Raw genomic sequence first — 24,313 nt, forward strand, 5'->3', positions numbered from 1 at the left:
TTAGCACCTGGCAGAGAACCTACTTAAGTCCAGGTGTCGGTGAACGTTAATTCTTCCTTGGATGTCTGATTGGAATCATTTATCTCAGCATGATCTCTCCGAAGCTTTCTCATGTCCTTCTACTGACATTCCACTTTCTGTAGGTAGCCGTTGCCATCCTGTCTTGTTCTCCGTTGTTCCCTGCCTTGTGGTGGTCCAATACCGAAAGACTAAGAGAAGAAATATGGTGGGAAAGCCATGGTGGAAAGTAGTATTCTGGCACGAATCGATTTCCACACCCATGGATGCTCTCTAGTTTGTTACATAAAGGTGTATATCACAAACAATCAAGAATTTTTCAAGAACTCTCCATCTGCTCCAATCTCGGATAGATCGCCGCTCCGGAGGCTCTTTCGCGATGCTCGTGCTTCCATTTAACGCAATGCTGCCTAGCAAATTTTGGTCTCGACTAGCCACTCGTGTCCGGACTGCTTGTGTCGAGGATGTTCTGATGAGAGCCACCATGCCCGGTGAGGTGGGAGCAGGAAATGCCCTCTTGCTGCGCGGCATTGACCCGTGGCTGTTGAAAGTCAATACTCGCGACTGACTAGTCGATCCGACATGAGAACATGTCGTCGGAGTTTATTGTCGGATGAAAGTGCCTTCGTTAGAGATCTTCGACCCTTCTCTTTTCAACTAATGAATCCAACACCGGCCTCAACCACCTTGGCGCTGCGTCTCGCATCGATGAACAGATCCTCGCACTCTGCCACATCGTCAGGTGCAATCTCTTGCCTTCCGTTGACCTTGGCCAATATGCTGCTCGGCGTCAACAGTTGCAGGGCATATCGTAGCGACACGTTCGTGCCATGCTGAGCAACCTTCTGCAGGGCGGCATCTGAAATGGCCAAGCCTTCCGTCTTTGCTCGAAGCCGAATGATAGTCTGGACTTCCGACTCATTGTAAGGATGTGTAGGAATGATAAGTAGGCGCGCCAGAAGATCCGGTGGCACGCCGTGTGCTCCTGTGATATCTTGTGTACCGCGAATGACAGTATTGCCTCGATTGGAAGCGAGGATGACTATGGGGGAAATAGGCGATTCGAGAGCCCGGTTGAGATAGGTAAAGCACTCGATATCGAGCATGTGTACCTGCCATTCAGTCAGCATGTTGACCCAACTCTTCTAGAAAGTGACTCACCTCATCGATAAACAGCACACCAGGAACCAGCTCAGCGACGCCCTGATCAATATACTTGCTGACCACCTTATTGATCTCTGCTCTCAGTTTGTCTGTGATCTCGGTCTTTTTCGGCTTCATCAACTGGCCCATCATGCTCATAACATCCTGGCCGCCTTGCGGTCTGGCATTCGCGATATCGAGGTCATGCAGCGTCACGTCTTGTACCACTTCTTTCTTCTTGTGGACCTCTCCCTTGGGCACAGGCACGTATTCTTCGGCCTCAAGGTCGAATTCCGTGGCGTACGCGTCTGATCTACCGACTCTCTTACACGCGCCCGTGTTGGCTTCAATGTAAATGACGTCTCCGACCGCGACTCTCTCTTTCTGAATGGCTTCGTATATGCTGGGGTCAAGCCGTAGTTTCTTTGTTCCTTTCGCGGATTTCATTGTGATGATGAGGTGCGAGATCGTGCGACCGTAGCCTCCTAGAGGGTTCTCTGCTTCTTCGGGAATGAGCTCGGTGACTTCGCCTTCGTAAACTTCCTTCATCTCTCGTACTCGCAGGCCTTCGTTCCATTAGCATCTCACACGCAGGGGTCGCAGGGATGGTGTACCAATTGCTCTTCTGAAATTTTCCATTAATGCTTCTGTCTTCTTGACCTCTGTGGAGTACACTTCACTGCCGACAATGGGACAGAATGGGACTTTTGTTCCGAGTTCTTGTGATACTGCTAATGCTAGAGCCGTTTTGCCTGTCCCTGGACCTCCTGCTAGTAGCACTGCTCTTCCGGACATCTTTTTGGCTTTGATGAGGTCGACAACGACGCCGCACGCCTGCGCCTTGATTAGGGTCTGACACGACAATCACGTTATCAAGAGGGATTGCTGACCTCTCGGGCTGCGGTCTGTCCCACGAAGCCATTCCCAGAAGTCTCTGCTGTGCCATCGGACCGTAGACCTAATCCCTTGATATGTGTATGTGCGGCCGTTCTGTTTTCGCGCGTGTTGCCCTTGACCTCGCTGATGCTAACCATTGTGGCGTCGCACGAATTATCGAGACGAAGATAGAGGACGGGAAGAAGTGACTATGTGAGGTTGCGAATGGTGCAGGACGCGATTGTTGGTTCGAGAACTTGAGTGAATCTGGGGGACTTCTAGATCCACGATGCACAGGATTTCGCGCTAAAAAGTTGGAGCTTCAATTCGAATTGTTCCGCAAAGTCTCCAGCGCAGCTCACATTGAACCCCCTGGCACATCAACGTGCTCATCTGAGCACATTCCTTTCTTCTCCCTTGTACTCACGCCTCTTCTCCTCTTGCTCCATCTGTTCCTCCACTACCATGGCCAGTGCAATCACGAGGCTACCGCCCGTCAGGCGCAGTCCGAGTACCCTGCAGTATCTCGAGTACAAACACAAGATAAAATCAGACAAACCCTATTTCAAGCCCCGGTTTACTTTCAAAAGCGAGGACAGAGAGCACACGTTTAGTCGCAAGGAGATACGTATGACCGATCCTTTGATGCCACCTTACCCATACGGCAAGAATCCTGCATTTCGGGAAGCGAACTTTGGCCTGTACGGCGGAGCCACGCTGCAGTCTGGAAACAAGATCTCAAAGGGACGAAACAAGGGCAAGACGCTGCGCCATTGGTTTCCCAATGTCAGGATCGAGACATTCAGAAGCGAAGCACTGGACACTGAGCTCAAGATCCCGGCGACGGCTCGCGTGGTGCGGACTATCAGAAAATGCGGCGGTCTCGATCAATACGTGATGGGCACAAAACCTGCACGAATAAAGGAGCTGGGAATGCTAGGTTGGAAGCTCAGGTGGCTAGTCATGACATCCCCGAAAATGCTGGCAAAGTTTGATCAACAGAGGCGGGAGCTTGGTCTGCCAGAGTCGACCTCTCTAAAGGCTGCTTTCGAAGATGTTTGGAACGATGAGGGACAGCGAACAAAACTCATAGCAGAACAAGAATTGGCGTGGGCGGACCTGCGGCAGGCTGCAGTGAGATTCGAAGAGCATGTGCAGAAGCATTGGGTTGACAACGGGGAGAAGGAGCTATACGAGATTTCCCGGCTGGAGACGCTACAGAGAAGCAGTCCCGCTTCTTTAGGTCTACCGGAATATCTGGAGCGGGTTCATATCAGCCGAAAGGACGAGGCTGTTGTCGAAGTGCCGGAGGAGCAGTATGAAGCCACCCTTGATGCGTCAATATCAGAAAAGACGGAACAACAGCAGAAGGTCCCGGAACCATTATGAGACTGTCTTCCTCCACCCTCACAAAGTCAATTGTGAAGGTACTAGTCTCGTACTACCGCCCAGTATAGGGACTACATCCAGTCTGTGTAGCCACTTCACTCAGGCATCATCACACAACAAGTGCGAATAAAAGACGCAATGGCTATCGCGTCCCAGGGTCCTTCGCGAGAGATGCGGACAAATAAATCCCCCAGCACTCCCAGGTCAGGGTCGCATCCTGAGATTGGCAGATGGTTTAGAAAGTTCACTGTTTGGAGGCATCAGGAACGATGGTTGATAGAGGCATGCAGTGCATCGGCCCAGAGCTATGCACTTCACTGTACAAAAAGTGCCATGTAAAGTATATGAAGGGATCTTTGAACAGAGGAATTTTGCTCCCTTTCATTTGATGCATTGCTGCATATAAACGAGTCCCATACCTTACAGTTGAACGTCATTTGCTAATGTTTCCTTCGTTCTTACACGAGCCTTACTTCCCAAGACGGCATTGAGCATCTCACAAACATCCATTGCCGGTCGCCGTCTTCTCTCCTTCACCTCCAACTTGCCCTTTAGCCTCCATATCCTTCCATCGTTGGAACAATCTCCTGAAAGCCAGGGGGTCCTGCGCACCACTGACCTCCCACATCCCGTTGATCTCATAATTCGGCACACCGCTGATGCCCTTCAACCTCGCCTCCTCTGCCATGCGGTCAACTTCCTCGCCGTCTTTGCCACTCTCAAGGTAGTCCTTGATCTCGTCCCTGGTACCCAAGCCGGCTTCAAGTCCAATCTCGATCAACGTCTCTAGCGTCGTGATGTCGACTTCCTGCTCGAAATACCTCCTCCACAGGCCCAACATGACCTGGTTCTGCGCGTCCTCGCCGCCGCGATTCTGCGCCCAGTGCACAAGACGGTGCCCATTGCGGCTCACGCCCGTCATCCCACCAAACTTGAAATTCAGACCTTCACCGGCAGCGGTCTGGATCATCATCGCTTCGATCTGCTTGGCACGTTCGGGCCCGAATTTGGCGGCGTAGTGCTCTCGTCGAGGGCGAGATTGGACGGGAAACGGTGGTGGCGCTGGACCACCGTTGGTTGTGAGCTGCGGTGGTGGCTGAAGGTAGTAGGGTAGGTATTTCATGTGGAATTTATCATCCGGATAGGTCTTCTTGTGTTCGGCGATGGCTCTTGATAGCCGGGTGTGGCCGACATAGCACCACGGGCTGTTTCGATAGGATTAGTTAGCTGGTTATACATAGGCTTTGTGTGTATTGCCTGGATGAACTGGTGCTGGTGGACATTGGTTTTTCGAACTTACCAGACAATATCCGAGACTATGGTGATGTTGTAATTCGTCATGGCTGCGAGAAGGCGAGTGGTGGATTTAAACATCAAAATGAGCAACAAGAGTGTGTATATCGGTTCCTGTATCTGGTGGCTTTCTTCAGTCAGGAAGACCTCTTGTCGACACATATATCGAATGTTAGAGTCGATGGATGTCGCGACGGTGGAGTTAGAATATTGTATTTGTCAGCCGACATGATGCGAGGAGTTTCCTTTGCCGATGGCAACAATCACCGTTTTCGACGAGTTTCGGCGACTGGCACGATTCGTTAGATATCACATCAGTTCTGATTGGAAGTCTGTTCAGTTCAAATCACTGATATCTCTGAAGTCCGTTGGTTCAACAATTCATATACGTAGAGTCCTCTGTGCCATTGTGCGTGGAGTTAGTTGGATGATGGATTGCTCTGAGCTAAGACCGAACTCGAGATGACAATATAGCCTGTAGTCTACTTGAAGCAAGACTCATCTTATGAATGCCTCTACTGACGCAGCCTTGCGGGTGTTCGATGCCTACGATGTATGGCTTGACCCCTGGTTAGGCTGCAGTCGAGACTTTCACAAGTGTTTTCGTCTGACACGGAAACATGTGCTGCTTATGGCTGATTCACTCACTTTACTCCATTCCAAGTTTTGTCAGACTTGACATATATAGTTCTTCACATTAACTTCGCCCTCTCATCGAAGTCCTTGCGTCTTATTCAACTCCTCACACTGGTAATCCACTGCATTGAGTCGCTCTCTCCACTTTGTCATGCCTTCTCATGGCTCTTCCGCAATCCATGGGGCTGATGACAGTGAGACATTTGACACCAGTGGATTCTTTGTTGGCCCTTCCAGTATTGACAGCCACACCTCAATCGAGGACTCACAGGAACTTCCTTCACTGTGCAAAGACCATGAGGTCAGCATGGTCCAGATCCCACTGACCTGGGCCTCATATTGACTTGATATAGGGGTCTCGACCTTTGTTGACGCATTTCTGGTCAGGTTCAAAACATCCACTTTCGAGTGGCCATCCCGAGTTGCGGAAGCATCAGTCAGTCGCGAATGGCATGGATGATTATCTGGCCCTGGGAGCTATCAGACTTACTAGAACTGCCCAAGATGCCACGGATAGCAGATGGCTCATGCTTTCTTCTCGACGCGAACTTCTCTACCCGGTTCCTGCCTCACCTCTCGCACTGGGTGAAAAGCGACAGTGGCTGAAGACCGAACTTGTCCACCACCCTACTGACAACCGCCGTGCATGCCTGAGAGTATTTGCACTGCCGGAAGATGTCAATCGAAGCAGTCGCGGCTCTGTCAAAGACCTTAGAAAGGTCTTGAGATTTGTCACCGACTTCATTGACACCTCCTATCGCACCTGGAATGGCAACTACGACCCGGATTCACCTATCCAAACATATGATGCTCCACCTTCCTCCCAAGAAGAGTCGCTGTTCTACATTTTCAACACTCTAGCCTCCCCCAAAGTCTCGTTTGACAGTGCGGGCAACTGTCAGTACAGCCAACAATCCATGGGTGCTGTGCTCGATGGTACGATCGACGGCCTCAGGACGCCCTTATACCCATATCAGAAACGCTCAGTTGCAGCCATGCTCCAAAAGGAGGCCAATCCAGCCAAACTGCTTGATCCAAGGAAAGCTCGGTTTCATGACCTCCGCGGTAAAGGGTTCTACTTTGATGTCCTCGAGGGCGTGCTTCTGGTCAACCCTCACTTCTACAGTGAACCTCAGGGTGGTATCCTTGCGGAAACCATGGGGTACGGGAAAACACTCATATGCATTGCTCTGATCCTGGCAACCAGAGGTCACTATCCAAAACTTCCGGAAGGCAGGCTCGACACTTTATCCAGAAACAAGAGCATACGAACCCCCAGCCTACTAGAGTTGGCGGCCAAAAGAGTCAAGCACGTAGGTGCTCCATGGAAGTCGCATTTTGCTACGCTTGAGAGACACGGCTACCAGTATGATCAATGTATTGAGGCGATCAACAAACACGACATTGAATTCGCGGAACCGATCTTTAATCCGATAACGCCGAATCGAAGACACAAAAAACGCGAAGACTTCAGAATATTGCGCTTATGTTACGCCACTCTCCTTATCGTGCCTCCCAACCTCCTCATACAATGGCAGAATGAGATAGAGAAGCACACGCAGCCAGGCTCCCTGGATGTCTTGGTTCTCGAATCATCTGCCAAGGAGATTCCGCCCTACCAGACACTCATGAAATACGATGTCGTTTTGATCACTAAGGCCCGTTTTGATCAAGAATACCGTGACGATGATCTCAACCAGGGCAAACGTATGTATGGGCAAGAGAAGTTCCGCTCACCATTGACTGAGGTTCGGTGGCTCAGAGTCATCTGCGATGAAGGCCATGGCTTCGCTGGTTCAAGCTATCGAACCCATGCCATGGCAATGCTGGACAAAATGTCAATCGAAAGACGCTGGGTAGTGTCTGGTACACCATCCCACTCGCTGCACGGCGTAGAGGTCAGTCTCGCACTGGACGAGGGCAATTCAGAACTCGACTCCTCCCGAACCAGCTCCATTGAACAGGCCTTGCAGCGCAGGAAATTGAAAGACCCAGCCACGGAGGAAATCAAGGACATGGAGAGATTGCGGGTCATGGTGGTCAAATTCCTCAAACTGCAGCCTTGGGCCAACCAGAAGGGTGCCGACTATGCCGATTGGAAGAAGTATCTTTCTCCTTTTGATGCTGATGGCAAAAGGCGGTTCGCATCTGCTCTACGCGAAGTGCTACAGTCCCTCATCGTTCGGCATCGGATCGAGGACATTGATCTGGATCTCTGCCTGCCTCCGTTGCACAACACCACCGTGCACCTGGAACCAACTTATTACGACAAGCTCAGCATGAACATGTTTAGGATGGTGCTGACTTCCAATGCCATCACTTCCGAGCGTGTAGACGAAGACTATATGTTTCATCCCCGGAATCGAAAATTTCTGGACGACTTGGTCAATAATCTCCGGCATTCGAGTTTCCACTGGGTGGGTTTTACCGAGCACGAGGTCACTGAAACCTTACGCGTGAGCAATACTTATCTAGACAAGAACATCGACAAAATCACTGATGTTGACGGACGGGAATTGACAGAGGCTATCCTGAATGGCGAGCGTGCATTGAAGGATCCAGGTTGGCGCGCCTTCTCCTTCTTTCATGAAATAGGGGTCTATATTGAAGGGTTCCCTGAACACTCCAGACAGGCTTGGGCGTTGCACGGCGAAGATAAAAGCCCATTACTGCTTGGGACGGTCCAAGCTCGAGAGGCACAACAATATGTGCTGAAGAAGCTCGATTCAGAGGACCCTACCGATGGTCTGACCGGTGCTGGGCTCCGAGCGATGAAAGCTGCTAGAGAGCGTGCTACTGAGGAGCAGGAAGAGATGACCAAGAAGTCTCATAACGCAAACGGGAAATCACCAACAGCTGGTGCAAGCGATCAGCCTAAAGTGAAAAATCAGTCAACGTCGTCGTCAGTTGGATCTCCTTCAACCACACGCCCGTCCAGCAGGGGTGCCCGGCCAGATGCCTTCTCTACGGGTCGGAAACGACCGAGATCGGTCTCAAATGCCACGCTGCCCTCCTCTCTGTCCAAGACCACCATCGTCGGCTTCACCTCCGCCAAGCTAAATTATCTCTGCTCCCGCATACTTTCATTGCAACAGACGGAGAAGATTATAATCTTCTACGATTCCAACAACATTGCCTTCTGGATTGCGGAGGCACTGGAACTCCTGTCTGTGAAATTTCTCATCTATGCCAATACTCTTTCTGTCAACAGGAGAGCTGCCTATCTCGCGACGTTCAATCAATCCGAAGTCTTCCGCGTCCTACTGATGGACTTGAAGCAAGCCTCGCATGGATTGCACGTTGCTTCGGCGAGTCGTGTCTTTATCGTGTCACCAATATGGCAGCCTAGTATCGAGTCTCAAGCAATCAAGAGAGCTCATCGAATCGGCCAAACCAAGCCGGTATTTGTCGAGACCCTTGTTCTCAAAGGGACGTTAGAGGAGAAAATCCTCCAAAGAAGGAGACAGATGAGTAACGCCGAGTTGATCAAGGCAGAGAAGAGTCTGTTAGACGACGGCACAATGAATGGCATCATCCGTGCAGAAGGGTTTCTGAAAATTGCTGATGGCGAGGAGAACCAGTTGATTGGCGGCAAATTGGAGTCACCGGTGCCACTTTTTGAAAGGAAGGATGCGCTGGGAGGTCTCGAGAGCCAGGCCGACGATGATTGGATTCTAGGCTTGGAAGATGAATATGCCGCTAAGAAAACGAAGAAAACAAGGGGCAAAGGCAAGGCTGTGATGTTTGCCTCGATGGAGACGATCGCCATGGATGTTGCTTCCCCATCGCCAGCAGTGCCATCGTCTATATTCGGTGGTGGCCTTATTCAGCCAGACAAGCCAAAAAAGAGTGTGAGAATCGCGGTCGAGATTCCGCCGAGTGCTTAGGGCAGAGATCTATCTATGGCGTTCAGATAGAAGCATGGTCTGTAACAGGTCATGACATGGGCTCAATCTAAGAATTCAGACACAAGATGACATCTGACTAGGCATCCATAGATTTTTTGGAATGTACGACAAGATCATCGGCCAGATTGACATGAACCGGAAAAAGAAAGGTATATTTCAACTACCATACTGTTGCGTGATATTGTACTCCGTGTACTCCTCCCACGCAAGAACCTCAGGCTGATGGCCTGACACATTGAAGCTACCCGTCTTGCGGAATCCTGCCTAGCACTAATGGGCGACGACGATTCGAACCGCATCATCCGAATACACCATCTCAAAGCAAAACGCCTAGATCGAAACGAAGAAACTCTTCTCCCCCTCCCTCGGCTCGACGACGCACCTCTTGAGAATCGGATCCGCGCACGAAATCCTAATCCGTTCCGGTGTCGCAGGACTCCTCAGGGTCAACACGCTGTCCTCACCGTACTGCTTTCGAGCTGCCTTGAGCGCATCTCGAATCGCAAAGAACACGGCACTGCCCATGAACAATGGGGGCTCGCCGACACCCCGACTCCGCTGTATGGTCCGGAGATTCTTCCACTCGACATCCTTCAGCAGACTGACGTTGAATTCCTGCGGGATATCCCTGAACCCGGGGATTTTGTACGCGCCGGGCCCGCGCGTGAAAATTTGCCCGGACGCCCTGTGCCACAGAGACTCCTCGGTCGTGAACAGTCCCTGGCCCTGGACGTAGGCGCCCTCAATCTGCCCGTAGTCAATGGCAGGATTGATACTTCTGCCCACGTCCATTTTGATGTCCGTCCTCAGCGGCGTCCAGTCGCCTGTCAGCGTGTCGATCAGCACCTCGGACGCCGTCACGCCTTGGGTGAAGTAGAAAAACATTTTGCCCGTGTTCTCAAGCGAGGGGTCGGCGGGATTGGGACCCCAGATATACCCGATCTCGGGTGTGCGGTAGAACCCGTTCGCGCTAAGATTGACGCGGTCGAAGTACGCCGCATGCGCGAGCTGTTTCATGGTCGCGCCGGAGCCGAGTTTCTCGCGATACGGTGCCAGGCGCTGGTTGATCTGCATACACGCGTTGTACGCGGCATAGCCGTTCAGATCGGACGATGCCGAGGCGGCGGTACTAGATGAGTTGGCGACGGTATTGGTTGCGGTCTCTGAGATGTGCACGTCCGAGAGTGGGACTTGCAGTGCCTCGGCGACGATCATGCAGATCTTTGTGTGAAGGCCTTGGCCCATTTCCGTGCCACCGTGGGCCACGAGGACGGAGCCGTCGTGGTAAATATGCACTAGAGCACCGGCTTGGTTGAGGAAGAGCGCGGTAAAGGAAATGCCGAACTTGGTCGGTATCATGGCAAGGCCTTTCTTCTGCCATTTGTGCGTCGCGTTGAACTCGTCAACGGCTTTGCGCCGGGCTTCGTACTCGGCGGACTCTTTGACTTGTTTCCACATGAGGGGCACGTGCCAGTCTTCGAGAGCTTGTTTGAAATGTGTTTCTTCACCATCTTTGTAGAAATTGATCTCGCGGAGCTTGTCGACGGACATGCCTAGATGGTCGGCGACTTCCGACATGTATGTTTCAGCGATGAACATGCCCTGAGGACCGCCGAAGCCGCGGAAGGCGCTGTTCGACACCGTGTTGGTCTTGCAGATGCGGCCGTCTACGTCAATGTTGGGGATGTTATAGCAGCCGTCGATGTGAGAAAGGGCTCGGTCGACGACAGCGGCGGATAGATCTTGTGACCACCCGCCGTTGTTGAAGACGTTGGCTTTCAACGCCTTGATCTTGCCGTCTTTGTTGACGCCAACTTTCCAAATACCAAAGAATGGATGTCTTTGGCCGGACGTCATGATATCTTCGTCTCGATTGAGCATGCATCTCACTGGTCGTCTGACCTTGTTGGCGGCAACGGCGCATATGGTGGAGAGCTGGATGGAGCGGGTTTCCTTGCCGCCAAACCCACCACCAAGACGCTTGACCTTCGATACGATCTTGTTGTTCTGCACGCCCAGTGCCTTAGCCACGTAAGCTTGGGTCTCTGTCGGGTTTTGCGTGCTCGACCACACCTCCATCTCACCATCCTCCGGCTTAGGGATGGCAAGGCAAGCATTGGTCTCGAGGTAGAAGTGCTCTTGGCCACCCATTCTTGCTATCCCCTCAAAGACGTGGTCGCACTCCGCGAATGCCTTGTCAACGTCACCTGTGCGGATGTATCGGTAGTGCTCGAAGAAGCTTTGCTTCTCAATTGCTTCTTCGATCGTGTAAATGGCAGGGAGCTCTTCATACTGTATCAAGACAGCACGCGCACCGGCGGCAGCTTGCTGAGCTGTTTTGGCGAGGATCATACCAATGGGCTGACCAGCAGTGAAAACTTCATCCTCGGCGAAGAAGACTTCATCGCACACAGGAGCACCCCACCAGTTCGCTTGTGGGTTGACCACATCGTTTCTATCAGCCCAAGCAACAACACCAGGGAAATCCAAAGCAGGGCTGGCGTCCACCTTGATCTTAGCATGTGCCTTGGTTGACAGGACGAGACAACCGATCAGCTCATTTTGCTGCACTGGGATATCGTCCGTGTACTGGGCTTCACCAGTGCATTGCTTAAGAGCAGCAAGATGGGGATTGGCTTTACCAAGCACCCGTTGCGTATATGCCGCCGTTGCATCATGGTCTTTCTGACCGCGAGAGATTTCCCTTTCAATCTCTTCGATGACTTCTTTATCCGCTTGTTTACTGACTTTTTCAATGTTCGCAAGGACGTCGTGATAGAAACGGTAGAAGAAGCCAAGTGCCAGGGACTTTCGATACGTGGCCATGCCACCTGGTACACCGAAGGGTAGATTGAAGTCTTTTTCCAAAGCATTCATCACACCTTCGAGTGTTTGGGGATCTGTAAACGTCTTGCCAACAATATATTCAGACGCATTCTTTGCAAGGACGGTCACAGGAGCCATGCCTCCGTACACCAGATTGGCACTTTGAACCTTGTAAGAGTCGTCAATGGCCACTCTCAAGCACGCATTGACGATTGCGATGTCGTCATCTTTCCTCTTTGCCTGCTTGTAAGTTCTCATATACTCTCCCTTTTCGGCGGCAATCGGGACTCTCATTGCTGCAATGACGGCGTCCTCAGGCAATGCTGTCACTCTATAGCTCTTGAAGAAGCTCGACATTGGAATTTCTGTGGTCTTCTTCAGTGACTTGGCAATCAATGTAGAGTTCGTGGCGACAAAGACTGGATTGAGATCAGAGATAGGAGAAGCGGTCGCGAGATTGCCAGCCGGAGTGCCGACGTTGCGAATCTGACGGCCTGCAAAGTATCTGATAGCCTTCTTGATGGCCTTGAATGGCTGTGCCCTAGTGGGGCCGTAATGCTTAACGGCTTCATCGCAGATGCACTCTAGATCTGTCAACGCAACATTGCCACCAATCTCAAGGTAGTCATCATGGAACGAGTATCTTCGGAGCTCTGCGATGTCGCCCACATAGACCGAGGCCGGGTATGACATGGCTTTGAATTTGATCTCGATCTGGGTTTCGGTACTGCCGCCAATGAGCTTGGCTTGAGGGTAGGCGCTTTTGATCTCAAGGAGTTGCTGGAGTGTCGTCGGTCTGTACCACTTCTTCCTCTTGTTTCCAATTGCGAGAGGCTTGAACTCGTGTTTCTTGAGTGCCGGAGGGTATATCAACTCGGTCGATTTGTCGTAATGAATAAAGGATGGAGGTGTAAATTTCTTCTCTGCAGCCTCGTCTGCACCATTCGCACCCTTTGCGCCGCCATTGCATGCGCCGCCATTTTCCATACAGCAGCCGGAGCCGCCATTGGCAACGGATCGTCCACATTTCTTGTTGAAACTTTGAGCAGCATCGAGAATGGGTCTGTAGCCAGTGCAGCGGCAGAGATTGCCGTCGAAGGCTTCTTCAACCTCTTCTTCTGTTGGCTCTGAGCTGTTGTTCCTGAGAAGAGCATACAAGCTCATCACTATTCCAGGTGTACAAAACCCGCACTGGCTGCCACTGGCCATGGCAATTCTCTGTTGTGCCGGATGTGGGCTTTTCGTGTTTCCAATGCCTTCAATTGTAACGACATGCTTGCCATCGACACTGACGAGAGGGGCTAGACAGGCATTGACTGAAGCATGATAGATCTTGCCGGTGGTAGGATTCAGCTGCGAGACCACAACTGTGCAGGCACCGCATCCACCTTCTGCGCAGCCCAGTTTTGTGCCTGTCAACCCAACGCCCCTCAAGTATTCCAGCAGAGTGATTTCAGGGTCAAAAGCGTCCAGCTCGACCTTGGTGCCATTGAGGTAAAAGCGGATTGTATCGTCGTAGGTCTCGGTCAAGGAAGATAGCGAGACGACTTTCTCAGCCGTCGCCGCCGGGTCAAGGAGGCCTGGAGCCATGTCGAAAGAGTTCGATCAGACGCCTCAGAATGGACAGGAGGAAACAACGGATCTATAGAATCAGCATGCCGGGGTTGCTTCTGTGGCCAATTCTCAGAGCAAAGCAGTCGTCGATGGTGGGGTAGCAGGACAGCACCGTCGTACACGTACAGGAACTTGCGCCCGGGGCGAAGAAAGGAAAATCAAGACGACCTTATCGGCGATTACCTGAAAGCTCACATCATCCCAAAAGGCAATTATGCCTGGATTGATAGGGACATCAGCCATGAATGTGGCCGCGCACGAATCAGAGACGTGCCATTGTAGCAGGACGATCTGATAGAGGCTCGAATGGAGGGGGAACGAATGGGAAGCGTTGCAATAAGCGGGCGAGCGCAAGGGCCTGATGGGCCATCGAGCGCTAACGGTGATCTCCATACCTAGGCGAGACCTCACTCGCTCAGTCATAGTATAGCCATCGGAGACGACCGATGGGCAGGCCAGGAGGACGGCGACAGCATCTTGACATCGTACTACGGTCTCAGCGGTAAATCGTGTAATGAAACTCGCTTAACCGGGGTGCAAAACAGCTGCCGCTTGAATCCTCGAAGCAGCAGTTGGCATCGCATTGAACAGGAGACCCGCCTGCCACACAAATTGTCCTCGCTGCTGTTGGTCGTCGAATGACACCCTAGCGCCATATTACACGATTTACCCATGAGACCACTGTACAACATTACTAGTATTCATGATACAGTATCGCCTTGCTATTTAACATTGGCTTCCAAGAGTACATCCTTTTTCGGCATTTCCCAATTGCAGATGACACGCACAAGTTCAAGGGCTTTGGGAGAGCAAGCCTTGCGTCTGCCACAGGTCATTCGCTTCTTCCACATTGTAAAAGCACATTGGAATTCGAAACCCTCCCCATTCTCCTGCCAGTTGCAAGCACAGCAAATCCAAGATCTTGTCAGTCCAATTTGCGGTCAAGATCAGTGATCCCCGGATTAGGCGAACCGCTGTCATGCAGCTATCTAGTGCAAAGGGAGCACCGAACTTGAGACACATGTAGATGTGATAATCGAACTGTAACCTCCTGGATTGAATAGTCAGGTCATCCGGAAAAATAAGCTGGAAGACATATGGTCCAGTTCCACGTGTGGTATTCCACTGCTCTTTGGTTGGCTCGACAAAATCTGCGCCCAGGACCCCAGCATCATCGAATATGAAGAAATCTCCTTCTTCCATTGAACGGTAAACAGCTTGACGATGGCGCTCAACGAGGTTGTGGCCATTATTCACCACGTAGGGGCGAATAGGATCCTGATGGGGACGGATTGTACTGCGATCGATGGGTCCCGTAACCTCGTGCTGGCGACAATGGTAAAGCCAATGGTACTGGAGGTCATCGTAGAGATGCTGCTTGCTGCAGTATCGTACATAGCTACTCGGTCCGCATCCAGGGCATATGACCACAGCGGAATCCCAGCAACTAGTCATCTTGCGGCATGACGACATTCGGCAACGAAGGCGCAGATCATAAACGTCGAATCTGAAAGGCTTGCTTATGGCTTGCGTATCAGCTGTCTGTGTCTGTCTCTCCATCAGTCGTTGCTATAGAATGAATGGAAGAAAGGAACCCATTATACCTCCGCATCCCCTTGTTTCCCATCTTGACTATCATTTGTATTCCTGTTGTATTCCTCGTTACTGCTCAATGGCACAATCTCCGGTTCTGAGGTCTTTGTTGTCGCAGCCTTGGGAGACTGGTCTGCCCATGGAGAGCTATCTTGGCTTGATCTGAGCAAGGTTGGAGATGTAATACCGCCGTCATCTTGCTGTACAAATGAGTTCAATATTGCAGCTCCTGCTTGATGATCGATTAAATCTGATATGTGGTCTTGATATTTTTGGGGAGGAGCCCCAATTGCTGCGCCGTGGTTCGAGCCTGTCCCAGTCATCTCAGAGATGGCGCTACTGGTAGCTGGAGGATCTGTATCAGTGGATGATGTCTCCTTCCAGGGCGTTTGGGGTTGAGTGAGGCTCAGACTTTGTTGCATTGTCTGTCAGGTCCTGAGGTTTGTCGTTGTTTCGGTTGGGCTTGATCTTTTCTGTTTTGATCTTGACTGCCGTAGGTATCAAGTCACTCAAGCCTGCAATCCGGCAACAACTGTGCATTCGGCTGCATTATTGAGCTGGAAACAAGGAATTCTGAGAGCGTGTGAAGCTGTTTCTGTCACTCATGAAAGGCGGTGTTTGTGATGGACGGCGGTATACAAATAGCACATGTCCTGCAAATCCACTTCACTAAATGCTGTCAGTCATACAATATGTGAGCAAATACCGGTGGAATGATATATCTGAGAAAGATAGTTAGCTCGTGCATAGCCTTCAGCGACACGAATGGTGATGTTCATGAATGTTGATCAGAAGAAAGACCACTTTCTTGGATCTGGCTCGATAGTGATAGTGACTTCCAATGCGAGACCTTCGTCAAGCAAACCATCTTTGAAATCCAGACCCGTGTCTTCCAATCTCTCCATGTCCTACTGGTCTAAGCTATTGACACTGACCGCTGACAAAACACAAACGACTTGCCAAATTCAATGCTTGCGAAAAGCAGATCGCTCCATTGAGGCTGGCTGGCCACGGTATGCCTCATGATTGAGGTGCTGTCCTACGCAGCTTCCTTCACCGCGGAATTGTGCATAGTTCTAGCGTCTGCCTGATACGTGTTGCCGCTTGGAAACTCGTTTTACCGGCAAATTATTGGAGTTCTGAGGCAACAGTTGGGTCCTTGTAGTCATCTTCAGAATGATTGCGTGGACAACCACGCTCAGCCTTGTGGTGATACTGAAGTACTCGTCAAGACGAACAGGATCTCGTTATGTAGACTGATCTAGTCCTAGTTTAGGTAGCGCAAGAATCACGTGTGTGTAAAATTGTCGGCTTAGGTGTCGGCCAAATTTGCATGGAGCCCCACGAACTCGACTGCGCCTGCACAACGGCCGTCTTCATCTTCCGCGTAAGGACTCACTTGCACTTCTTCTCAACTCGCTTCTGTCGATCTCCTTTTTGCCGCGCGATACTCTCCTGAGTGTTAGCACTCTTGTTCGTCATGGCAGATCTAAGCAATATCCTTGCTGCCCTCGCAGCTCAAAGACAAGGAGGAACCCCGTCTCAAGGTCCTCCGCCAGTACCGGGTGCCCCATTTCCTCCACCACAGTACGCGACTACTCCCAGCAGCGCAACACCTTACGGACTACCTCAGCCGGTCAGTTCAGGCAGCGTCGATTTGGCTGGCATACAACCAATCAACTCTGGTTCTGTCAGCATCGCAGACGCTATTGCCAAAGCTCGAGGGATTGCTGCTGAAAAAGGTGTCTATGATCCTAACCGACGTATGTATAAGAGTCTCATTTTGCTACTCGGTCGCTCATCATAAAAACAGCTCCCATGAATCTAGACCCACGCGCGGGTAACAGAGGCTACCGACGCTCAAGATCTCCATCAAGATCGCCTCCGCGCAACGCTTACCGTGACTCCTACAATCCCTACCGAGACGAGCGACGTGGCAATGACCGTGGTTACACCAGAGAACGATCCCTCTCTCCAAGAGGTGGACGTCACTCACCAGCCCGATATCGTGATGACCGATCGCCTGGCCACGACCGAGGCAATGAAGGAGATTCCGAAGTTCTGCCTCTGGACAAAGGAGTGGTAGGTCTTGTCATTGGACGGTCCGGTGAGAATCTACGAAGAATCGAAAGTACTACGGGTGCTCGTGTACAATTTCTCGACGGTCCAGAGGTTGCTGGCACCCAAAGACACTGTAGGATCTCTGGTAGCCGAGCAGCCCGTTCAGCTGCTAAAGGGGAGATTTTCAAAGTCATTGATGACAATGAAGTGGTCAAGAGAGGAGACAGCAAGCCACGGGGACAGAGTAAAGCCGTTGTTGCTACGACCAAAGAGGGTGACAGCCTTCAAATGATGGTGCCCGACCGGACTGTGGGCTTGATTATTGGTCGAGGCGGAGAAACAATCCGTGACCTGCAGGATCGCAGCGGATGCCATGTCAACATCTTGGGAGAAAACAAGAGTATCAACGGATTGCGGCCAGTGAATCTGATCGGCAGTGTTTCGGCTCAGCAGTACGCGAGGGATTTGATCATGGAAATCGTGGAAAGTGATCAGAAAGGGATCAGTATCAAAGACCTTCACCGAGAGCGAGAGGAATCTCAAGGCAAGATTTCTGAGACTATCTACGTGCCTGGAGAGGCTGTGGGAATGATCATCGGAAAAGGTATGCTTGGTGCTTCTGTGGCTCTCTACCTAACACGCTAACCGAGGTATCAGGTGGTGAGTCAATTCGTGACATGCAAAACCAGACAGGATGCAAGATCAATGTCTCTCCCGCTGCCGGCCGGGACGTTGAACGCGAGATCGGTTTGATTGGCAGTCGACACGCCATTGAGGCGGCCAAACGTGCCATTATGGATAAGGTTGACACAGTGGTAAGTGGCTTCTGGAGGGCTCCTGCTTTGAACAGAGTGACTAACATTCTTCAGCGTGCTCGATCGCAAGGCCATGATAGTCGGGACGACATCACCGACCGATACGCATCACAACCACAGCCCAGTTACGCGCCGCCCGCAGCGGCCGCTCCCGCACAAGCGGCTGCACCTCCGCTCGCAGCCGGTGCTGCTGACCCTTATGCCGCATACGGTGGCTATCAAAATTACCTCCAAATGTGGTATGCAGCAATGGCGGCACAGCAACAACCAGGTGGCCAAGGTCAAGGTGAGCAACGATGAGGCGCGTCGAAGGTGACCGTGACCTGGCTCGTGATTGGAATTTTTGCTTTTGGCGGATGACCTTGAAACATTCGACGACCTGACCCGCCTCCCTTGGACTCTTGGCTGCGACATTACACTCTTACGCTCTTGCTCCTCCGCCAATACTGTGCACATTGTGACCTTGCCGCGATCGATGCAAAGTCCTGAGCCTGACGCCGTTGCTTCTCACACTGGTGCACGATGCGCGAACATATCAGCGTGAAACGAATCGGTTGATTGATGACCCTCGTCGTGTCGCCATTGCAAGCGCGAGCATCGCTCTTTGCATCATACACACCGATGCCAAGCTTGGATGAAGCCCTCACTGTCATGACTTTCGGGCTGAAGTGTCTTGAGTATCCATTGTGCAGCGATGAACCACCTCGCATTCGTTGCGTGAGATGACTTGCGCCGGGATATTGAAGAAGGAACATGAGCGCTTGACATGATTTACTGCTCGCGGCGTGACAGTGCTACTGATTAACAATTGTCGGATGTATCATTCGCTTCTGGCTCAATAAGTACCTTAGGAATGTGTATTTCAGGACCGCCTTGCATGCGGAGAGCTAAAGTTGGGGTTTGGCAGGCGTGGCAGGGAACCTATCGGAAGCCTCACTGGCCATACTTGGAACTAGTCCTGAAAAGGGAACACTAAGGAATTAACCAGGATTAAATCAAGGAATGACGAAAGACGTTCTTCCCGACGCCACACGATGGGCCGCCCGGTGGCTGAAATGATGATCTTCTTCTTAAAAAGCCTGCTTCGGATCTTCTCATTTTCATTCTGTAGACACTTTTGGGGACATCGAGTTGCTTCACGGGTGTCTGTCTTCCCAACATTCTTGTGGGTTGGTTCTGTTGTTGCGCTCGTCGGCTTCAAACCGCCTGCTCAGTGCCATTCTTGGTTCTGTGTCGCGTCACTTCCGACGGGCTCGTGCAGCCGAGGACGACCACAAGAGTGCTGGGAAGAAGGTGAAGCAACCTGAAGGACAGCCATCACCACCATCTCAACTCGTTTCACTTCAAGCTCGCACGTGAGTGCGCGTGTCTCGCTGGCGAATATCCGAGGGGAGATGGTTGGTAGGCGCTTCTTCAGCCTGGTGGTGTTGTTTCTGGAAATACGCGCCCGTTTGTTTGGAAGCATCACCACCAGCCGATGTCCTCGCTCCGCCATCTGCACATCTCGCCTGAAACGTCTCAATCATGTTGCGATTTCAGGAAGAGGTCTATGCAAGATGTCGCTGGAGCCTCTGCGGCGTGGAGTGGAGGTCGACAGGAATAGCGGTACGTACGGCGAAATTCTCTTATTGTCAAATGCCATTGTTCTTATTGTGCTCGTCTGCCCACACCTTTTGTCAACCGCCTCATTCACTACCCTCGCTATTGTCGAGTTTACTGCTCATTGTTGTGGAGTGACGAGTCTCCTTTGTTTGCTTTATGAATACTTTCTTTGCTAAAGTCTTGATGACTTAAACTTTCCTTATCACTTGGATCATCATCACCAGTCTACTTGGATCTATCTCCTCTTGTACAACATATCGCATAATCTATTGCTGCGCATTCGAGAACTAACGCGAAACCAAATTCAGATAAATTCCTGTCAACTTCTGCGCCATGCCTGCCCCGTCAGCCCTTGCGGCTGGCCCTCCTCCGTCCATGCCTGCCGGCAGCCATGAGATACAAGACTACTACTCCAACCAAGACCCACCTCGGTCGTTGTCACATACTGCACCATCCATCACACCCTACCTTGGCCTCCGGGCTCGTTTATCACAGATATGGCTCAATCGATGGACCATTCTACTCCTACTTGTCCTTGCTCGTACCCTCATCGCAATATCTGGCCTTGACAACAATCTCGGCTCAGCACGACGTGAGGCTCTCTCCGCATGTTCAGACGTCGAATCGATGGGTTCCACCATGGCATCTATGCCTCATTACATGTCCCAAGGGCTGAATGAGATGGCTGCTACTGGCGTTGAGAAGTCGGTCGATGGTCTGATGCAAATGACAACTTTGAGTGTCACAGCGGTGGAAGAAATTGTGGTGTTTGTGATCGGAATGATGACCAACACCTATCTTTGCCTTATCACTCTAGCAGTCAGCGGAAGTCTGCACACAGTCGTCGGAACCCTTCAATCTGCGCAAAAGAGCCTCAACAGTCTGACCAAAAACCTTGGGGACGACATGTCAGGTGCGGTGGGAGATTTTGAGTCCGCATACAACAAATTCTTGGACGCCCTGAGCGGTTTTACGGCCTTTGGAGTATCAGTTCCGACACCTCCGCCTTTGAACTTGACAAAACAGGTGACTACTCTCGAAGGCCTCAAATTGCCAGGAAATCTTACCGCCGATCTACAAAAACTCAACAATTCTATCCCGACCTTCGACGAAGTCAAAAATTTCACCGAAGGCATCATCCGGCTTCCCTTTGATGAAGTCAAGCAGCTGATCAATGAGTCACTGGGAACCTACACATTCAACCGATCGTTGTTTCCAATTCCACAGAAAGAACAGCTTACTTTCTGCAGCGACAACGACGGGATCAACGACTTTTTTGACGGCCTGGTCGACCTGATCGCGCTCGCCAAGAAAATCGCCATTGGAGTGCTTCTCGTACTTGCCATATTGGCAATGATCCCGATGGCATGGCGCGAAATCAGACGCTGGCGCCTCATGCAAGAACGCAGTCAACTGGTCAAGTCGAACGACCGCGATCCTATGGACGTCGTGTATATTGTCAGCAGACCATACACTTCCTCCGCAGGACTCAAACTCTCACATCGATTTGAATCGCAGAGAAAGAAGAGTCTGGTTCGTTGGGTCGTCGCTTATGCCACTACTGATGCCGCTTTGTTCGTTCTTACCCTAGCTTTGACTGGCTTTTTTGCCTGTGCTTGTCAAGCCATTCTTCTCCGTTCGATGGAGAAGGAAGTCCCGAACCTAACAAATCAAGTCAGCTCATTTTCCGACAAAGTTGTTGCGCAACTCAACAACGCATCTGAGCAATGGGCCATCGGTACAAATGCGGCCATTGCGTCAGCAAGCGACGACATCAACAAGGACATGCTGGGGTGGGTCAATACCACCACGACTGCAGTCAATGATACTCTCAATGCATTCGTGGACAAGACCACAGATGTACTCAATACCACATTTGGAGGCACACCCCTGTATGATCCTATCATGGAAGTCCTGAACTGCCTTCTTCTCCTGAAGATTGCCGGCATTCAGAAGGGCTTGACCTGGGTTCACGAAAATGCACACGTTGACTTCCCGACTCTTTCGAACGATACTTTCAGCTTGGGTGCCGTTGCCAGTCTTGCATCGACAAGCAATCCGGACGATTCTTTCCTAGCAAGTCCTGGAGATGCCGCGAGCAACAAGATCTCAAGCGCCGTTGCAAGAGTCGTTAATGAAGTCGAGGACGGCATCCGCACCGAGGCCCTCATCTCGACTGTCCTCTTGCTCGTCTGGCTGGGCATTGTGTTGATCGGCATCATTCGAGCCTTAACGCATTGGGCCGGGCGGGACAAAGTCAGAGGCGACGGTGGTCCTCCTGCGCCAAACATGGATTTTCGATCTGACAATCAAGATCGGTATGCTGGATTTGTAGACGTCCCATTGGCCGATGTCAACTCTCGGAGGCCAATGTCGCCTGCACCAGAGTATACCCCTTCCAAAGAGATCGAAGTCGCGCCGGAAGACCACCAGGACGCAAAGCTAGGGTATTCAGGTCGTCGAGCATACGAACCCACCCAGATGACAAGAATTGACAGCAAACGGGGAAGTATTTGGACCGGGGATTGAGAAAACCATATTGTTGAATTTTGAACGCATTTTGGAACGAAAAGAATGCCAACTTCCAAGGTTTATTGCAAAGGCTCTTGCCGAAGCGCAAACAACTCATACATATTACGAGCTGAGCAACACAAAAGCTTAGGATTGCCATGAAGCGGAAAGCCATGGAACATTTGTGGAGATAATGGAATTCCGATTGAGAACATGAAAAGTGATGGACGAAGCCAATGGGTGGCATTGTGTTTTGCGCGTGTGATGTTGTATGTTGACATGCTTTGTGGAGGATGCTTTGTGCGGTGATCATCGGTCGGGACCAATTGTCTAACAAACAGCAATCCGGCCTTTGTTCTTACCACGGCAAACCAATCTTCGCGCCAACGACCGAGGGACCAGAGTTCCTTCCCTGCCCCTCCTCCGGTGGCGCAGCCAGTCTTTCTTCCTCTGGTGGGAAGACTCTGCCATTTCTCCGCCAACCTTTCGATAGCCCTCGATCCCAACAGTGGCTGTCGCGCCTCTTGACTTGCAAGAGGTGTAAAGCAAGAGTTGGCGTTTCGAGTTCTGGCACTGTGCCAAATTATCGCAACCGGAGTTGCGTGATGGAGTGGAATCATAAATCTTACCGATCATATACCCCTGTCTTTCGACATGGTGGTATCTCGAGGATGAAGCAGGTCTTGTTTTTTTATTTCGTTTGGAACCAGTTGGTTTGAGCCCCCTTCGTCCTGTTTGGGACGATGTGTGCAGGCTCTCCAACCCAAACATCTCTCTGTTGTTGAGCTATGGTCTTGAGGGATATCTCATGGAAGCCGTTGATGTGCGCACGGATGTTGAGGCCCTCATTCATCGTTGTTGCCGGATCTTCAGAACCATCTGCTTGGAAATCTTGGTTTCAGCTGGAGTCGTTGTCTCTTCACTGATCTTCGGAGAAAGTCGAAAGTGATGATTGCGGTGGGTGGGTGGTTCTGGAGAACACTGACTTCAACAAGAATGAGTCCGCCTTCGGAGAGGATTTGGTGGTTTGTTTCCGATGAGTTTGGCTTTCCCTGCCAATTGTCGATTTGTTCTCAACGCATGTCTTACGAACAGATCAGAAGTCGGACTTTTCTGAGACAGCTCGCCAAGGTCCTCTTTGGAGAAGGTCCTTTTTCTACATGATCCTGGTGACCTGAGGCTTAGCATGCAGGCCTCAGGTTTGCCGGTATGCAGGATCATGTGGATTAGTGGACGGACTTGTGTAGCTTTGCTCCGAGTCAACCCTTTATTAAACAAAAGCCGTGGGCTGAATCGTTGGTACTGCAAGCTTGAGTATTCATTTGATTTATCCGTCCTGTCTGGGTACCGAAAGGCAGGACGCCTGGAAATTGTACAGATAGATGATTACTCAGGCAGACTACAGAATCAAGATTTGGCCTGACAATCCTTACCATACATTCTTTTCGAGCTGCGATGGTGACCATTGAAACAGTAGAACCTCGGCGACTCGTCGGGCCCCAGCCGCAGCTGACTTCATTCATATGATACTAACATTACGCAGAAGGACAGCTGCACTTGTCATGCCAGGAAGAGTACGGAGTAGTCAGTCGATGATTCTGGCTCATGGAAAGCTCACCCAGTAACACAGACCCAGGTAGACTGTGGCTGTCGCTTGTCCCGACGCTTTTATTTTATTTCCCAAAGCCGTAATTGCCCTTGCCCTTTACGGAAGATTTGAGGATTTCGATGCACCAACAAACCTTAGGACAATACCAGCGCAAAATGTCCCGATGGAGAAAAGCCGAGGCTGACGGAACGGATCGGTTATACTATTGTTCCTTTATGTTTATTTCCTAAAGCCGTAATTGTGCTTTCCGTGTACGGAGCGTTTGGGTATTTTGGTGAAACAGCAGAACCTTACAACACAAGCAATCCCTCACCCTGATGGAGGAAAGCGGCACGGACCGGCGAAATCTTGTTCCGGTAAACTCCTCGACACTACCAGCGAGCCAGCAAGCCAGGTAGCTGCGACACACCTGGCTTCTT

General features: G+C 51.2%; 7 protein-coding genes across 9 annotated transcripts; 4 read left to right on the forward strand and 3 right to left on the reverse strand.

Annotated features, from left to right (window-relative positions):
• Positions 1-56: 56 nt before the first annotated feature.
• Positions 57-2,272, reverse strand: PV05_11325 (RuvB-like helicase 1). Of its 3 annotated transcripts, XM_013454801.1 has the most exons (4): positions 2,052-2,272; positions 1,776-1,995; positions 1,180-1,727; positions 57-1,130 (listed from the first exon to the last, which is right to left on the reverse strand). In XM_013454801.1, the coding sequence occupies exons 1-4, from the start codon at positions 2,193-2,195 to the stop codon at positions 672-674; spliced, it is 1,371 nt and encodes a 456-aa protein (XP_013310255.1). In that variant the 5' UTR covers positions 2,196-2,272; the 3' UTR covers positions 57-671. The 3 variants fall into 3 exon arrangements, with proteins under 3 accessions (XP_013310255.1, XP_013310253.1, XP_013310254.1); XM_013454799.1 differs by having other exon boundaries at positions 1,180-1,995; XM_013454800.1 differs by having other exon boundaries at positions 1,776-2,272.
• Positions 2,273-2,399: 127 nt separating this feature from the next.
• Positions 2,400-3,810, forward strand: PV05_11326 (uncharacterized protein). Its single transcript, XM_013454802.1, has one exon. The coding sequence runs from the start codon at positions 2,503-2,505 to the stop codon at positions 3,424-3,426; it is 924 nt and encodes a 307-aa protein (XP_013310256.1). The 5' UTR covers positions 2,400-2,502; the 3' UTR covers positions 3,427-3,810.
• Positions 3,777-5,025, reverse strand: PV05_11327 (uncharacterized protein). Its single transcript, XM_013454803.1, has 2 exons — positions 4,727-5,025; positions 3,777-4,631 (listed from the first exon to the last, which is right to left on the reverse strand). The coding sequence occupies exons 1-2, from the start codon at positions 4,879-4,881 to the stop codon at positions 3,923-3,925; spliced, it is 864 nt and encodes a 287-aa protein (XP_013310257.1). The 5' UTR covers positions 4,882-5,025; the 3' UTR covers positions 3,777-3,922.
• A 439-nt stretch (positions 5,026-5,464) lies between these two features.
• On the forward strand, positions 5,465-9,393 carry PV05_11328 (uncharacterized protein). The gene is made up of 2 exons (XM_013454804.1): positions 5,465-5,656; positions 5,709-9,393. The coding sequence occupies exons 1-2, from the start codon at positions 5,507-5,509 to the stop codon at positions 9,240-9,242; spliced, it is 3,684 nt and encodes a 1,227-aa protein (XP_013310258.1). The 5' UTR covers positions 5,465-5,506; the 3' UTR covers positions 9,243-9,393.
• PV05_11329 (xanthine dehydrogenase) lies at positions 9,343-13,979 on the reverse strand. Its single transcript, XM_013454805.1, has one exon. The coding sequence runs from the start codon at positions 13,677-13,679 to the stop codon at positions 9,594-9,596; it is 4,086 nt and encodes a 1,361-aa protein (XP_013310259.1). The 5' UTR covers positions 13,680-13,979; the 3' UTR covers positions 9,343-9,593.
• A 2,678-nt stretch (positions 13,980-16,657) lies between these two features.
• PV05_11330 (uncharacterized protein) lies at positions 16,658-19,175 on the forward strand. Its single transcript, XM_013454806.1, has 4 exons — positions 16,658-17,059; positions 17,110-17,961; positions 18,015-18,172; positions 18,227-19,175. The coding sequence occupies exons 1-4, from the start codon at positions 16,777-16,779 to the stop codon at positions 18,470-18,472; spliced, it is 1,539 nt and encodes a 512-aa protein (XP_013310260.1). The 5' UTR covers positions 16,658-16,776; the 3' UTR covers positions 18,473-19,175.
• Positions 19,176-19,286: 111 nt separating this feature from the next.
• PV05_11331 (uncharacterized protein) lies at positions 19,287-23,707 on the forward strand. The gene is made up of 2 exons (XM_013454807.1): positions 19,287-19,777; positions 20,083-23,707. The coding sequence occupies exon 2, from the start codon at positions 20,108-20,110 to the stop codon at positions 22,301-22,303; it is 2,196 nt and encodes a 731-aa protein (XP_013310261.1). The 5' UTR covers positions 19,287-19,777; positions 20,083-20,107; the 3' UTR covers positions 22,304-23,707.
• Positions 23,708-24,313: the final 606 nt, after the last annotated feature.

The sequence above is a fragment of the Exophiala xenobiotica genome (genome assembly GCF_000835505.1).
Source record: "Exophiala xenobiotica strain CBS 118157 unplaced genomic scaffold supercont1.7, whole genome shotgun sequence".
Classification (NCBI taxonomy): domain Eukaryota; kingdom Fungi; phylum Ascomycota; class Eurotiomycetes; order Chaetothyriales; family Herpotrichiellaceae; genus Exophiala; species Exophiala xenobiotica.